Source organism: Pseudophryne corroboree, chromosome 12 (genome assembly GCF_028390025.1).
Source record: "Pseudophryne corroboree isolate aPseCor3 chromosome 12, aPseCor3.hap2, whole genome shotgun sequence".
Classification (NCBI taxonomy): Eukaryota; Metazoa; Chordata; class Amphibia; order Anura; family Myobatrachidae; genus Pseudophryne; species Pseudophryne corroboree.
Window position 1 is genome coordinate 22,247,992 of NC_086455.1, and position 15,986 is coordinate 22,263,977.

Sequence of the window (15,986 nt, forward strand, 5' to 3'; positions counted from 1 at the left end):
GAACCTTGCACAATGTTGAAATCATTCTCCACTGCGCTTGAGACAGGTGCATTCCACCTCCTATATCGTGCTCAATTGTATAGGCTTGAATGGCCTTTTGCTGCTCCTCCAACCTCTGAAGCATATAGAGGGTTGAATTCCACCTCGTTACCACTTCTTGCTTCAGATGATGGCAGGGCAGGTTCAGTTGTTTTTGGTGGTGCTCCAGTCTTCTGTACGTGGTGCCTGTACGCCGAAAGTGTCCCGCAATTCTTCTGGCCACCGACAGCATCTCTTGCACGCCCCTGTCGTTTTTAAAAAAATTCTGCACCACCAAATTCAAGGTATGTGCAAAACATGGGACGTGCTGGAATTTGCCCAGATTTAATGCACACACAATATTGCTGGCGTTGTCCGATGCCACAAATCCACAGGAGAGTCCAATTGGGGTAAGCCATTCCGCGATGATCTTCCTCAGTTGCCGTAAGAGGTTTTCAGCTGTGTGCGTATTCTGGAAAGCGGTGATACAAAGCGTAGCCTGCCTAGGAAAGAGTTGGCGTTTGCGAGATGCTGCTACTGGTGCCGCCGCTGCTGTTCTTGCGGCGGGAGTCCATACATCTACCCAGTGGGCTGTCACAGTCATATAGTCCTGACCCTGCCCTGCTCCACTTGTCCACATGTCCGTGGTTAAGTGGACATTGGGTACAACTGCATTTTTTAGGACACTGGTGAGTCTTTTTCTGACGTCCGTGTACATTCTCGGTATCGCCTGCCTAGAGAAGTGGAACCTAGATGGTATTTGGTAACGGGGGCACACTACCTCAAGAAATTGTCTAGTTCCCTGTGAACTAACGGCGGATACCGGACGCACGTCTAACACCAACATAGTTGTCAAGGCCTCAGTTATCCGCTTTGCAGCAGGATGACTGCTGTGATATTTCATCTTCCTCGCAAAGGACTGTTGGACAGTCAATTGCTTACTGGAAGTAGTACAAGTGGTCTTCCGACTTCCCCTCTGGGATGACGATCGACTCCCAGCAGCAACAACAGCAGCGCCAGCAGCAGTAGGCATTACACTCAAGGATGCATCGGAGGAATCCCAGGCAGGAGAGGACTCGTCAGAATTGCCAGTGACATGGCCTGCAGGACTATTGGCATTCCTGGGTAAGGAGGAAATTGACACTGAGGGAGTTGGTGGGGTGGTTTGCGTGAGCTTGGTTACAAGAGGAAGGGATTTACTGGTCAGTGGACTGCTTCCGCTGTCATCCAAAGTTTTTGAACTTGTCACTGACTTATTATGAATGCGCTGCAGGTGACGTATAAGGGAGGATGTTCCGAGGTGGTTAACGTCCTTACCCCTACTTATTACAGCTTGACAAAGGCAACACACGGCTTGACACCTGTTGTCCGCATTTCTGTTGAAATACTTCCACACCGAAGAGCTGATTTTTTGGGTATTTTCACCAGGCATGTCAATGGCCATATTCCTCCCACGGACAACAGGTGTCTAGCCCCGGGTGCCTGACTTAAACAAACCACCTCACCATCAGAATCCTCCTGGTCAATTTCCTCCCCAGCGCCAGCAACACCCATATCCTCCTCATCCTGGTGTACTTCAACACTGACATCTTCAATCTGACTATCAGGAACTGGACTGCGGGTGCTCCTTCCAGCACTTGCAGGGGGCGTGCAAATGGTGGAAGGCGCATGCTCTTCACGTCCAGTGTTGGGAAGGTCAGGCATCGCAACCGACACAATTGGAGTCGGACTCTCCTTGTGGATTTGGGATTTCGAAGAACGCACAGTTCTTTGCGGTGCTACTGCTTTTGCCATCTTGAGTCTTTTCATTTTTCTAGCGAGAGGCTGAGTGCTTCCATCCTCATGTGAAGCTGAACCACTAGCCATGAACATAGGCCAGGGCCTCAGCCGTTCCTTGCCACTCCGTGTGGTAAATGGCATATTGGCAAGTTTACGCTTCTCCTCCGACAATTTTATTTTAGGTTTTGGAGTCCTTTTTTTACTGATATTTGGTGTTTTGGATTTTACATGCTCTGTACTATGACATTGGGCATCGGCCTTGGCAGACGACGTTGCTGGCATTTCATCGTCTCGGCCATGACTAGTGGCAGCAGCTTCAGCACGAGGTGGAAGTGGATCTTGATCTTTCCCTAATTTTGGAACCTCAACATTTTTGTTCTCCATATTTTAATAGGCACAACTAAAAGGCACCTCAGGTAAACAATGGAGATGGATGGATACTAGTATACTTATGGATGGACTGCCGAGTGCCGACACAGAGGTAGCTACAGCCGTGGACTACCGTACTGTGTCTGCTGCTAATATAGACTGGATGATAATGAGATGAAATCAATATATATGTATATATAATATCACTAGTACTGCAGCCGGACAGGTATATATATTTATTATGTAATGACTGATGACGGACCTGCTGGACACTGTCAGCTCAGCAGCACCGCAGACTGCTACAGTAAGCTACTATAGTAGTATGTATAAAGAAGAAAGAAAAAAAAAACCACGGGTAGGTGGTATACAATTATGGATGGACTGCCGAGTGCCGACACAGAGGTAGCTACAGCCGTGGACTACCGTACTGTGTCTGCTGATAATATAGACTGGATGATAATGAGATGAAATCAATATATATGTATATATAATATCACTAGTACTGCAGCCGGACAGGTATATATATTTATTATGTAATGACTGATGACGGACCTGCTGGACACTGTCAGCTCAGCAGCACCGCAGACTGCTACAGTAAGCTACTATAGTAGTATGTATAAAGAAGAAAGAAAAAAAAACCACGGGTAGGTGGTATACAATTATGGATGGACTGCCGAGTGCCGACACAGAGGTAGCTACAGCCGTGGACTACCGTACTGTGTCTGCTGATAATATATAGACTGGATGATAATGAGATGAAATCAATATATATGTATATATAATATCACTAGTACTGCAGCCGGACAGGTATATATATTTATTATGTAATGACTGATGACGGACCTGCTGGACACTGTCAGCTCAGCAGCACTGCAGACTGCTACAGTAAGCTACTATAGTAGTATGTATAAAGAAGAAAGAAAAAAAAAAAACCACGGGTAGGTGGTATACAATTATGGATGGACTGCCGAGTGCCGACACAGAGGTAGCTACAGCCGTGGACTAACGTACTGTGTCTGCTGATAATATAGACTGGATGATAATGAGATTAAATCTATATATATATATATATATATATATATATATATATATATATATATATAATTATATAATATCACTAGTACTGCAGCCGGACAGGTATATATATTTATTATGTAATGACTGATGACGGACCTGCTGGACACTGTCAGCTCAGCAGCACCGCAGACTGCTACAGTAAGCTACTATAGTAGTATGTATAAAGAAGAAAGAAAAGAAAAAAAAACACGGGTAGGTGCTAGGTGGTATACAATATTATATATATTATATACAATTATTATATATATATATTAAACTCATAAACTGGTGGTGATTATTAAACTGGTGGTCAGGTTACTGACCAGGTCACTGGTCACACTATCAGCAACTTGCAAGTAGTACTCCTAAGCAGACAATCACAATATATATTATACTGGTGGTCAGTGTGGTCACAAACAATGGCAGTGTGGCACTCTGGCAGCAAAAGTGTGCACTGTACGTTATATGTACTCCTGAGTCCTGAGTCCTGCTCTCAGACTCTAACTGCTCCCCACTGTCAGTGTCTCCCCCACAAGTCAGATAATACAGTCACACTATCCATCACTTCAGCAAGTACTAGTAGTAGTAGTACTCCTCCTAATGCTCCCCAAAATTACTACTGTGTCTCACTCTCTTCTCGAATCTCTATAAACGGAGAGGACGCCAGCCACGTCCTCTCCCTATGAATCTCAATGCACGTGTGAAAATGGCGGCGACGCGCGGCTCCTTATATAGAATCCGAGTCTCGCGAGAATCCGACAGCGTGATGATGACGTTCGGGCGCGCTCGGGTTAACCGAGCAAGGCGGGAAGATCCGAGTCGCTCGGACCCGTGTAAAAAAAACTGAAGTTCGGGCGGGTTCGGATTCCGAGGAACCGGACCCGCTCATCTCTAGTACATATAGCAACTGGAGTACCAGGGAGGATAGAAGGGAGAGGAGGGAGGGGTCGCCAGCCTGCGTGGATGCCTCTGGGAACCTGACAAACACAATATAGAACTAGTAAAGAAAACAGAATCCTAAGCATCCCATATTCACCATCTCCAGAAGCACCCAGAACGACGGACTCCGACCCTTCATGCAAAGGGGCCATGCCTACAGCTGCAGGATCCACTTTGATGTGCACAGGTGCCTCAGACACACCATCCACGCCAACACCAGGAGCACTGACCAAAGAAGGAATAGCGCCTGAAATCAAAGGAACAAGGTCAGTAGACATAGAAACTGGAGCACCAGATAGGACAGCAGGGGAAGGGGGTGGAGGAAGGTGTTGCAGAGCCTCCGCAGGGAGTGGAGGTTATGCAAGAAGAGAATGGGGTGCAGGTAGTGGGGGAGGAGCCAGGGAAGGACCAGGACCTAACAAGCTTCCTGGGACCAAAAACGCAGATCCCTGTGGCCCCAAGAGAAGGGAAGGGATAATTCCAAGGTGAGGGATTGGAAAAAGCAGAAGACCAATAAGGAAAAGGATAAGCTGCTGGGGAGGGAGGGGCAAAGGATGCACTCAGGCAGGTAGGGTTGCCACAGAGTCAAAGGTGATAATGAAGGGAGTATGCCCAAAGCACAAAGATGTCTGCGGCCAGGTGGTAAAAGCAGGCGCGGGGAAAGTAGGAGGGTACAGTGACAGGGCCGCAGGAGAACCTACCCCTTGTAAAGCACCACCTGATAGGGGGCCTGTAGCATTCACTGCAGCAAAGGGGGATGGAGGAGGGCAACAGCCAGGGAACAGAGGGGCTGGCAGCCAGGTAGACAGTAGCAGATCCAACCACAGTAATAGTCCCCAAAACGACCACTGACCTAAAAAAGGCCGCCGGGCCTGCTGCACTAATGGGCACCGGCGCTCCTGCTCAGAGGGCCCACAGGAGACCAGAAGCAATGGGCGGCATTATGAAGGAGCTGCCTGCTGCCAGCACACAGCAGGACAGAGGGAGGTGGCACATCAGGGCATCAGTGGGAATAATAGAATAGCAAAGATATATGTGAATGGACTCACATGTTGGAGCTCGCATAACTTTTCCCAGAATATATATATAGTGGTAATAGTCACATCAACTACGATTAGCTACAACAAATTACCACAAAATGAATACATATATTTATTAATTTTATATTATATATATATATATATATATATATATATATATATATATATATATATATACACATACATACATACACACATATACACACATATATATACACATATATATATACACACACACACACACACACACACACACACACACACACAATAATAATACAATTAATTTTTCTATTACCTCATTCACACAGTTGTATCTTCCAGTGAATGAGTCCACTCCACAAGACATACAGGTATACAGGCGCAGGTACAACTTAGTATGCTGAGCTGCGCCATAGTACACCGTCCATGTATTCATATGGGTGTGCGTACTTAGGCGTGTGCATCCTAATCACACTTAACACGCCTGGCTTGCCACAAATACACAAGCTGCAGGTTAGATGAGCGTGGCTACATCTGTAAATATAAACTTTTAGGTAAATGTAATAGGTTCCGAGTTTGCCGGAGGCGCAGAATTTCGGCTAAAAATGCGCTTATTTTTAAAGCGGCAATCATTTACAAAGCAAAAACAGGCTTGTCTTGATTTGTAAATGATTACTGCTTTAAAAATATGCGCATTTTTCAGCCAAAACCCCTCACCACCACCCTCACCACCAGCAAACCCGGACCCTATTACATTTACCCATTTGTCTCTACTTTAGGATACAGTTCAGTAATTGAGAAGCATATTAAACTGGATGTCTGGTGCAGTCGGTGTTCCGTGTAGGCAATTGTTAACAGCTAATACTCCAGATGGGAGTAGGCAGTAACAAGTAGGAACTTTAATGGGAGTGTGCAGTACAGCTTTCATGTGCCTGCACTATGCCCCACCCTGTTAATCACTGAAAGTCTCCAGAATACTGCATAAGTATTTTGATCAGAACCAAGGGAGGGCGCAGAGCTGAAAAGCTGCGGCACTTGCCGTTTGGTCCGGCCTCGCAAGTTCCATATGGATACAATATCAATGAACAGTTCACAGTGGAGTGCAGTACATAATACTCTTCAGCCTGCTTAAATTGTGTTCCCGTGCAGACCATGTCAGAACTCAGAAGGGATGGCACCAGCTATTGATGAACTGTGTGTTGATGCTATGCTCAACTTTGTCAGTCACACTCATTTTCACCCCCAGGCACTCAGCAGATAATGTAAAGAAGGTTGTTCAAGGGGAGAATACTTAGTGCTGGCACTCACGGCCAGCACTGAGGACAACATCTGGAAAAAAGTCACCCAGCTGACTGGGTGAGTGGGGAAGGGGAGAGGGGGTATAAGCAGAACAGCAGGGGGGATGGGGGGGCATACTGAAGAGGAGTGCGGGGGGAGAAAGGAATCTTCAGGAGGAAAAGAAAAAGAAAGCAAAAAGGGCAAAAACAAGAGGAAAAACAAGAAAGAATGCAAAGCAGTAAAAACAGAGAGAAAAGACAGAAACAGGGCCACGGATCCTCAGCACAGGCAGGGAAAACCAAGAGCAAAGCCTCACTAAGAGGCTTTCTGCAAGAACAGCTCCCACTTACATACTCTGAATAACAAATCACACCCCTGTAATCAATACATGATTGACACCACAAACCAGGACGCAATCAGAAAAAAAAACCAGCCACCACAGCCAAGAGTGTCTCCTAGAACTTCAGCCCACCACCAGTATCAGTAGCATCAAGCAAACCATACTCACCTATACCAGTTACAGCTGAAACGATGGGCACTACCACATCACATGGAGGAGCTACACCTCCAGCCTGAGGTGCTGCCTCAAAACGCCCAGAAGACTCAGAGGCATCCCCTACACCAGCACCATCAAAAACAGCAGCAGCTGAAATGAAAGGAACAAGGTCAGTAGACTTAGCAACTGGAGTGCCAGGGAGGACAGTGAGGGAAGGGGTGGAGGGTGGCATTGCAGACCCTCCACAGGAAGTGGGGTTTATGCAAGGAGAGGAGAGGGTGCAGGAAGGGGTGCAGGGAGTGGGGGAGGAGCCAGGGAAGGACCAGGACCAAGCAAGTTCACTGAGGTCAAGAGGGTAGAAGACGGGTTATAAGACAGGGCAGTCACAGGTAACTGGGAAAAAACTGCAGGCCCCTGTGGCACCAAGTGCGGGGAAGGGAAAGGATAACACCAAGGGAGGGAACATAAAAAGCAGAGAACCAATAAGAAAATGGATATGTTGCAGAGTAGGGCAGGGCAAAGTACGCACTCAGGGAGGCAGGGGGAGCACAGTCACAGTGGATAATGAAGGGGGTATGCCCAGAGCTATAAGAATTCTGAAGCGGGGGGGTAAAAGTAGGTGCTGAGAAAGCTGGAGGGCGCGGTGACAGGGCTGCAAGAAAACCTACCCCTTGGAAAGTACCACCTGAGAAGCGAGCATGGGGGGCAAGAAACTTGCTGCAGCACTCACTGCAGCAAAAGGGAGGGAGAAAGTCAACAGCCAGGGAGACAGTACCAGGTCCTACCAAAGTACTGGTCCCCAAAATGGCCTTTGACACCAAATGACCACCGGGCCTGCTGCACTAACGTGCGACAGTGCTCCTGCACCAGGGCCCTCAGGAGACCTCAAACTAGTAGCAAGAGGCAGCAATACTAACTAGATGCCCGCTGCCTACACACAGCATGGCATGGCAATGGGAGAAGGCACATAAAAGGCTCCAGTAAGAGCAGCAGCCAAGGGCATCCCATCTGAGGGGGGTTGGCAAGAGAGCCCACAGCTGATGTAACAGTGGTAAGGGGAAACACAGGCAGCCATTTCGGGACTCATGTGCTAGAACTGGGGGCAACAGATGTGAGAAGTCAGCCAGTGAGAGTGTGTGTGTGTGTGTGTGGGGGGGGGGAATATGGCATACTGAAAAGGAGAGTGGGTGACTGGAGACAGCAGGAACCAATAGGAGGAACAGAAAAAAGTAAGCAATAAGCGGGGGGAAAGGAAAACAAGGCAAAATGTAAAGCAGAGAAAACAAAGAGAAAATGTCAGAAACAAGGGCAGGGATACACGGCATGGCAGGGGGGTCCATTGCAAATCACCAAGAGGTGTCCGCAAGAATAGCCCCCACTTAAATACCCTGTAACAAATCACACCCATTGAGACCATAATTGCCTCAAATTAATGATTGACATCACAAATCGGAACTAATCTGCCAAGTAACAAAGGCTAAAAAAACAGGATTCTAATTTATCCTCAATCCTAGATAGCTTTCATCTACCCTTACCACCACAGCCAAGAGCAGGAGTGGATTGGCCATAGTGCTCACCAGGAAGATTCCTGGTAGGCAGACGTTTCTGTGGGGCCTGTGTTGTGAGGTGGCCCCACCCCCCACATGACAGGCAGCCCACCGCACTCCGTAATATGCATTGCCCCCGTTCATGTTGTTATTCCATCTTTGCAGTACACTAACTCTGCCATCCAGTGATGCTGCCATGGCTACACGGTATATTATACCTCTAGTGCTGCCCATGTCAGTCCACTTCTACAAAATTTTACAGGGCCACTTTTAGTTCCCAATCTGCCTCAGGTCTGCAGCAAAAAATGTAAGGAAGGCTGCAATTGTGTCAGTCCTTATGAGGAGGGATCCCGCCCCCTCAACAGACTCCACCCCCTCATCAGACTGCACTCCCATTAGGACTGCTTTCATAAATTTCCCGTGCTGGTTTTCCATCCCAATCCGCCCCTGGCCAAGAGTGTCTCTTAGAACTTTAGTCTGCCACAAGAAATGAATAAACTCCTAAAATCTTCCTAAACAATTGTTTAATAAAAAGGAGAACACCTTTTTTAGATACATAAACACAATATACACCATTGAATCGCTATGGTAGCACAGCAAGTAATTCTGCACCCTCGTATCACCAAGACCACCAAACTTAGTGACCAAAATCTACATAAAACTTATTCTGTATCTTATAGAGCTGAACCAAACTCTCCTGGCTATAATATCTGATATTAGTTCAACATACACACCCCCCCCCATCATGCCCCACTCACCCCTGTCACGCCGAAATGTGAGGGGAGGAGAGCACAGCATCTCTCCCTCACCGCCGCTGCCAGCAGCGCTTCTGTATCTGGTCTCCGGCGGCGTTAGCCAATCAGAGCTTGCGGATCGGCTCCTGATTGGCTAGCGAACCGGCGCCAGACAGCCGCCGGAGACCTGGAGCAGTGAGGGGAAGGAGAGGTGCTGCGCTGCGCTCTCCTCCCCTCACATAGATATCAACAAGCGGTGAGTGACCGGCAGGGGGGGGGGGGCGGTACAGTGGGGCATGTATCTGGCACTGAGTGGGGCAATGTATCTGGCACTGTGGGGCAATGTATCTGGCACTGTGGGGCAATGTATCTGGCACTGTGGGGCAATGTAACTCGCACTGTGGGGCAATGTATCTGGCACTGTGGGGCAATGTAACTGGCATTGTGGGCCATTTTCAGTGGTCACACCCCTTCTGGTGCATGGCCACACGCCTTCTGGTGTGTGGCCACACCCATTTTTTCACCGCGCACACATGCTTCTTTTGTTGTTGTCTTTTTTTTTTGGGGGGGGGGGGCATTTTCCATCTTGCCCTGGGCTCCGAAAACCCTAGCTACGCCTCTGTATCTGCGCCCCTATAGATTCAATCATTAAAGTCAGTGCCACAATAGATTCGGACTCCTCAGGAGACTGCCGGTCACAATACAGGTGGCTACATCCCACCCCCTCTAAATCCCAACAGTCGGCATGCTGACTAACTGGGACTATTCCCATTTGTGGGTGTCCACAACACCCATAGAGTGGGAATAGAACTTGTTTCGAGTGCAGCAAGCCCGCAAGGGGCTTCATTTCGCTTGCCCCCCGGGCATTCTACCCCTCGGGATTCCGGCGTCAGTATGGTTACCAGCAGGATCCCAAGCACCGGTCACCCATATCCAACTCTAAAAACCCCGCATATCTACTTTAGGCCTCCTAAGGCAGAGATTGAGGTTACCATTTTCCTAGTCACTTCTGGATTTCTTATTTTCTATCTCATATTATTTAATTTTCTGCATTTAGTATCGTCTTGTCCTTATTTTAATACTTAGATCTTAATTGCAGTTATTTTGTGCTTTAAGAATTACGTCTCTTCACCTTTGAATAAATAGTATTTTTTTTTATATATGGTCCTATTGGGAGGACAATCCATAATTACTTTTCTCTAATAACACCCTAGCACACTACATTATTTAAGTCGTTATAGCTCTCTGGCTTTAATCCATATTTTGTCCGATTCACCTTAAGTGACAGTAGACACTGTGTTGTTTGTTTTTGTAACCCTGAGTATGAGGAACACCTATCAGAAGGTATAAAAGTCACAAGTGCAATCTGCAATCACTGGCTGGTTACGGTGCATAATTACTCAATGCTCCATTACATTCAAGAATCAGTGGGCATGTATTATGGTGGTCATTTCGAGTTGATCGCTAGCTGCATTCGTTCGCTGTGCAGTGATAAGGCAAAAAAAATGGCACTTCTGCGCATGCGTATGCGTGGCGTACTATTACAACAAACGATGTAGTTTTACACAGGGTCTAGCGATGCTTTTCAGTCACAGAGGCAGCCGCAGAGTGATTGATAGGAAGAGGGCATTTCTGGGTGTCAACTGACCATTTTCAGGGAGTGATTGGAAAAACGCAGGCGTGGCTGGGCGAACGCAGGGCGTGTTCGTGACGTCAAATAAGGAACTGAATGGTCTGAAGTGATCGCAAGCGCTGAGTAGGTCTGAAGCTACTCTAAAACTGCACAAAAATGTTTTATAGCCGCTCTGTGATCTTTTCGTTCGCACTTCTGCTAAGCTAAAATACACTCCCAGTGGGAGGCGGCATAGCGTTTGCACGGCTGCTAAAAACGGCTAGCGAGTGAACAACTTGGAATGACCACCTATATTCAGTGTATGTTTTCGGCTCACATAGTGTACACTATATTTGTTATTTTTTACTGTTTTTTTTGGGTAAAACAGCACACACATCCTGAGATTATAGGTTAGAGAGTAAATGAGAACATTTATCACCAGAATGTGACCATAACAGTTTGGGATCCCTGCTTAAAAGCTGACATGTTCCTCACCCACCTACTTCCACCTCACTACCAGAGTCATGAAATTCTCAGCATATACAGTATGACCCAATTTTTAGGCCACTAGATCTATATATTACTTAGAAAATGAATAACTTACACTATATAGACTGGCAGAGTGACTAAGAGGTCCAGTAGAGATTGGAACAATGTTTTCCTGTGCTGAGCACCAAAGCAGATTTCTTGTTGGGATTGGGACATAATGAACAAAGGTGGTCATTCCGAGTTGATCGCTCGCTAGCTGTTTTTAGCAGCCGTGCAAATGCTATTCCGCCTCCCACTGGGAGTGTATTTTAGCTTAGCAAAAGTGCGAACGAAAGGATCGCAGAGCGGCTACAAAATTATTTTGTGCAGTTTCAGAGTAGCTTCAGACCTACTCAGCGCTTGTGATCACTTCAGACTGTTCCGTTCCTGTTTTGACGTCACAAACACGCCCTGCGCTCGCCAGCCATGCCTCCTTTTTTCCTGGCACGCCTGCATTTTTCCGAACACTCCCTGAAAACGGTCAGTTGACACCCAGAAACGCCCTCTTCCTGTCAATCACTCTGCGGCCAGCAGTGCAACTGAAAAGCTTCGCTTGACCTTGTGTGAAACTACATAGGCCGTTGTGAAAGTACGTTGCACGTGCGCATTGCGCCGCATACGCAGAAGTGCCTTTTTTTGCATCATCACTGCGCAGCAAACATTTTCAGCTAGCGATCAACTCGGAATGACCCCCAAAAGTGTAAGTTTTTGGGGCAGATTCAATTAGATTCAGTAGGCCCATTCTGTTCGCACATCCATAGGGTGTGAGGAAACGCTGTTTTCAGAAGTTAATGTGAAAGCCTATCACAATGACTCAGCCTATCAGTGTTCCCTTTCATCAGTAATATGCAGGCAGTAAATATATACAATGAAAATGGGGATGTTGTTGTACATTACAAAGTAGTAAAAAGAATACCTTTTCCATATTTTTTCCAAAGTATCGGTGCACATATTGGTACTAGGATTATGATGGGTAGTAGTAAGAGCCACAAATAATTGAGATCTTGATTCTCAGCCTTATTATCTGTAATTAGCAGAGAACACAGTATTTAATTCCTATTATAAACATCTATTAATATCATATATATTAACATCAAGATTCCAATATGCCTTGAAGCATTTCCCAAGTGCCTTTAGTATTTGCTGTATACATAGATTTGTGACAAAGTGTTAGGTTACAGAGGAACATAGTGATCCCTGGAGAAGCAGCGATAACGCCATCCAATGTGAGGAGCTTGCATAGAGAGAGGATATTACTTCCAAAACAGGGAACAGACATGCACAGTTTTTTGGACCATGTGACATTTTTGCAATGAGATAATGCCATGGTGTGGAGATGGCAGCATTTTAATTGTTGCTACTTGCTGTGCGTAGGACGCACTGTCATTTCTACTCTGAGAAAGGAATTCATAAGGACTTCTATATGCTTTCTGTCATGTAGATTTGCTAGACGATACCTCCATTTCACCTTTTTAAACAGACAATTGTTATGGGACTATAACCTACCAAGGACAAAATAGATTGGAGATCACCAAAATGAGCGTTAGGGCAATTTTATAATAAACTTGCATGTGCTTTCTTTTTTTTTAAAAAAACAGGGAATCTCTACTCTCAATTTTGGGGGCACACATATACGCCAGTGTACTGCAAGTGTGTGTCTAGTTTTTCCTTTGATTTATTAAATATGAATGCATTTCTTTTAATTTTGGGTGCTATTAATTTAATGTAAGGCCAGTTTGTGTGAGGGAGGCATAGAGTCAGGGGCATAGCAATTCGTAATGGGGCCCAATAGCAAACCTTCTAGGGCCCCCCTCGCACCGCAGCTCTATCCCTATCACCCCTCACCCCCCACCCCCACACACACCCACACAGCTTACTGCTGTGCGGCACTCCCCTCCTCTGCCCGGGGTCTCTCCTCTAGCAGTGCACTGCTGTACCTCCGCTGTCAGTGTCCTGGCCGGCTCCGTGACTCCATCTCCAATGATGCTGGGAGGAGCCAGGCTAAACAATGCCATGCCTCCTGCCAGCACCAGTGTGAACAGAGAAACAGAGCCAGCACTAAAGGCCAGTACTCACGGCCCGATTTCGGAGAGATGTGTGCCGAGCGTGCTGGGGGGAAGACAGGGGGGGGGGGGGCTGCTCAGTTCACCCAGCGGGTGAAATGAGCAGCCTGCTAGATTGGCCTGCACCTACTGTTCCTACACCTATGCATAGAGTGTTCAGTCATTGATATTCTAAAATAAATTTTTCTAATGTTTTAAGTGCTAAAATAAAAAAAATATGGGAGCCATATATTCATGTAATCCAAAACTGCAGATGACTTTGAATTAACTTAGGCTGGGTACACACTTGATGATATGCACTCTATACATCGTCCAAGCTGGTGGATCAGACGATATATCGCTCACATCGTCCAGTGTGTATACACTATATCGTTAATGATGCGCGCTCCCACGGGTCGTTAACAAAGATGAATATCTTTAGTTCCAGACTTGAAATCCAAAGATATTGGACAAGACTGCATGCACCTGGATGTGGGTAGATGCAGTCACTGACAATATCGGTGATGATATCATTTCCTTGACGATGTTGCATCTTAGGCGCATCGTCAACTGTGTACCCAGCCTTACTGTGCTTGTCCGTGTTGTAATATCTGTCCCATTCCCACATGCACCCCAGTCACTCTAAAAACACTTTGACATATGCTTTATGGAATGAAAACGGATTGCTAGACATTATGAGACAGATTTGCATATACCTATTTATTTATGACTTTTATTGTATTACCACATCCCACCTGGATCTGCACAGACATGGAGAGAGACGTTCTTCTGATCTGCTGGGTTGTGTACTACACACAGGAGCTCCATGCCCCAGGACTCCGGCCGCAGTGACACCTGGGTGGTGTCACCATTATTATACACCTGATACTTAGTGTCTCTGAGTCTGTACATCCAGGTATAGGACAGCAAGACTGATGTGTTTGTTGGGACAGAACAATGGAGAGTCATGTTACACCAGTCACGGGTCCTCTTCTTCCATCCAATCCTTATAGCTGGTTGAGGAACACGTTCTGTCATCAGAAAAAATTAAAAATTATGTTGAAAGCTATATTAGGGTATTTGAATTTCTCCGATACATTTTCTCTATATTTTACATACTCAAGTAGCTATAGAAGAAGAACAGCCTCTGTCCTTGTTAAATAGGCTTTCAACCGAGTCATCTGGTGCTCAGCAGATGCCAGAAATATACGTTATGGTAAGAACTTACCGTTGATAACGTGATTTCTCTTATGTCCACAGGTATCCACAGGATAACATTGGGATATTGTCAAGCGACAGCGAAAATGGCACCAACACGATCACGAGCTTTCTGGCCTCCAAGGATGCATTGGGGCCTTCACCATATAGTCCCACCCCCTGACTCAGTCAGATGAGTTTTTTCCTTGGTGTGGCAGAAAGCCGCATGGTCACAGGGCTGCTGTGAGAGCAGCCTCAAGCTTTTTAGGTATTGGGACTATCTGCGGGAGAAGCGTCGCTGGACGTAGTCCGGGCTTTAAGAATCTACATAGATCGTACTAGTGCCATCAGGAAAACAGATTCTCTCTTCATCCTATACGGATTCCATAGAAGAGGATGGCCTGCTAGTAAACAGACGCTGGCGAGATGGCTCCGAATGGTAATATCAGAAGCTTATTCTCATGCAGATCTCCCTATTCCGGCTAATGTCTCTGCTCACTCTACACGTCAGATCAGTTCTTTCCACAGCGATTTTAGGCAGGAACATTAGGTAGAGACCTGTTTAGGCGATAAGAACACACATGCACACCCTTCCATACACGAAGGAAGAGGTTTTAGTGATTGTCTGGATCCTCAAATCAGATGCGTCAGGGTGGGATCCCTGTGGATACCTGTGGACATAAGAGAAATCACGTTATCAACGGTAAGTTCTTACCATAACGTTTATTTCTCTGGCTGGGTCCACAGGATTATCCACAGGATAACATTGGGATTCCCAAAGCCATTTTAGTGGTGGGGACGCTCCTGATTGCACAGGAGGTCCTTTCACCCGAAGTCTGCGTCATGAGAGGCAAAAGTATCCAAAGCATAATGTCTAATGAATGTGTTTATGGAAGACCATGTGGCTGCCTTACATATCTGTTCTGCTGAAGCACCCTGTTGTGCTGCCCAAGAAGGACCTACCTTACGTGTAGTGTGCGCAGAGACATTAGCCGGAATAGGGAGATCTGCATGAGAATAAGCTTCTGATATTACCATTCGGAGCCATCTCGCCAGCGTCTGTTTACTAGCAGGCCAACCTCTCCTATGGAATCCGTAGAGGATGAAGAGAGAATCTGTTTTCCTGATGGCACTAGTATGATCTATGTAGATTCTTAAAGCCCGGACCACATTCAGCGACGCTTCTCCCGCAGATAATCCCGATATCTGAAAAGCTTGAGGCTGCTCTCACAGCAGCCCTGTGACCATGCGGCTTCCTGCCGCACTAAGTAAAAAACTCATCTGACTGAGTCAGGGGGCGGGACTATATGGTGAAGGCCCCAATGCATCCTGGGAGGCCAGAAAGCTTGTGACCGTGTTGGTGCCATTTTCG

The 15,986-nt window shown here is 46.5% G+C and overlaps 1 protein-coding gene across 4 annotated transcripts in view; it reads right to left on the reverse strand.

The window, feature by feature from the left end:
- LOC134980383 (uncharacterized) overlaps positions 1–15,986 on the reverse strand; it is a 47,889-nt gene that overhangs the window by 13,965 nt on the left and 17,938 nt on the right. For 2 of the 4 annotated variants that reach the window (XM_063947181.1, XM_063947182.1), the window contains exons 5-8: positions 14,173–14,448; positions 12,292–12,399; positions 6,967–7,104; positions 4,259–4,408 (exon numbers count right to left, since the gene is read on the reverse strand). In XM_063947181.1, coding sequence (XP_063803251.1) covers positions 4,259–4,408; positions 6,967–7,104; positions 12,292–12,399; positions 14,173–14,448 — 672 coding nt within the window. The remainder of the gene's footprint in view (positions 1–4,258; positions 4,409–6,966; positions 7,105–12,291; positions 12,400–14,172; positions 14,449–15,986) is intronic. The other 2 variants (XM_063947183.1, XM_063947184.1) reach the window with 1 other exon arrangement.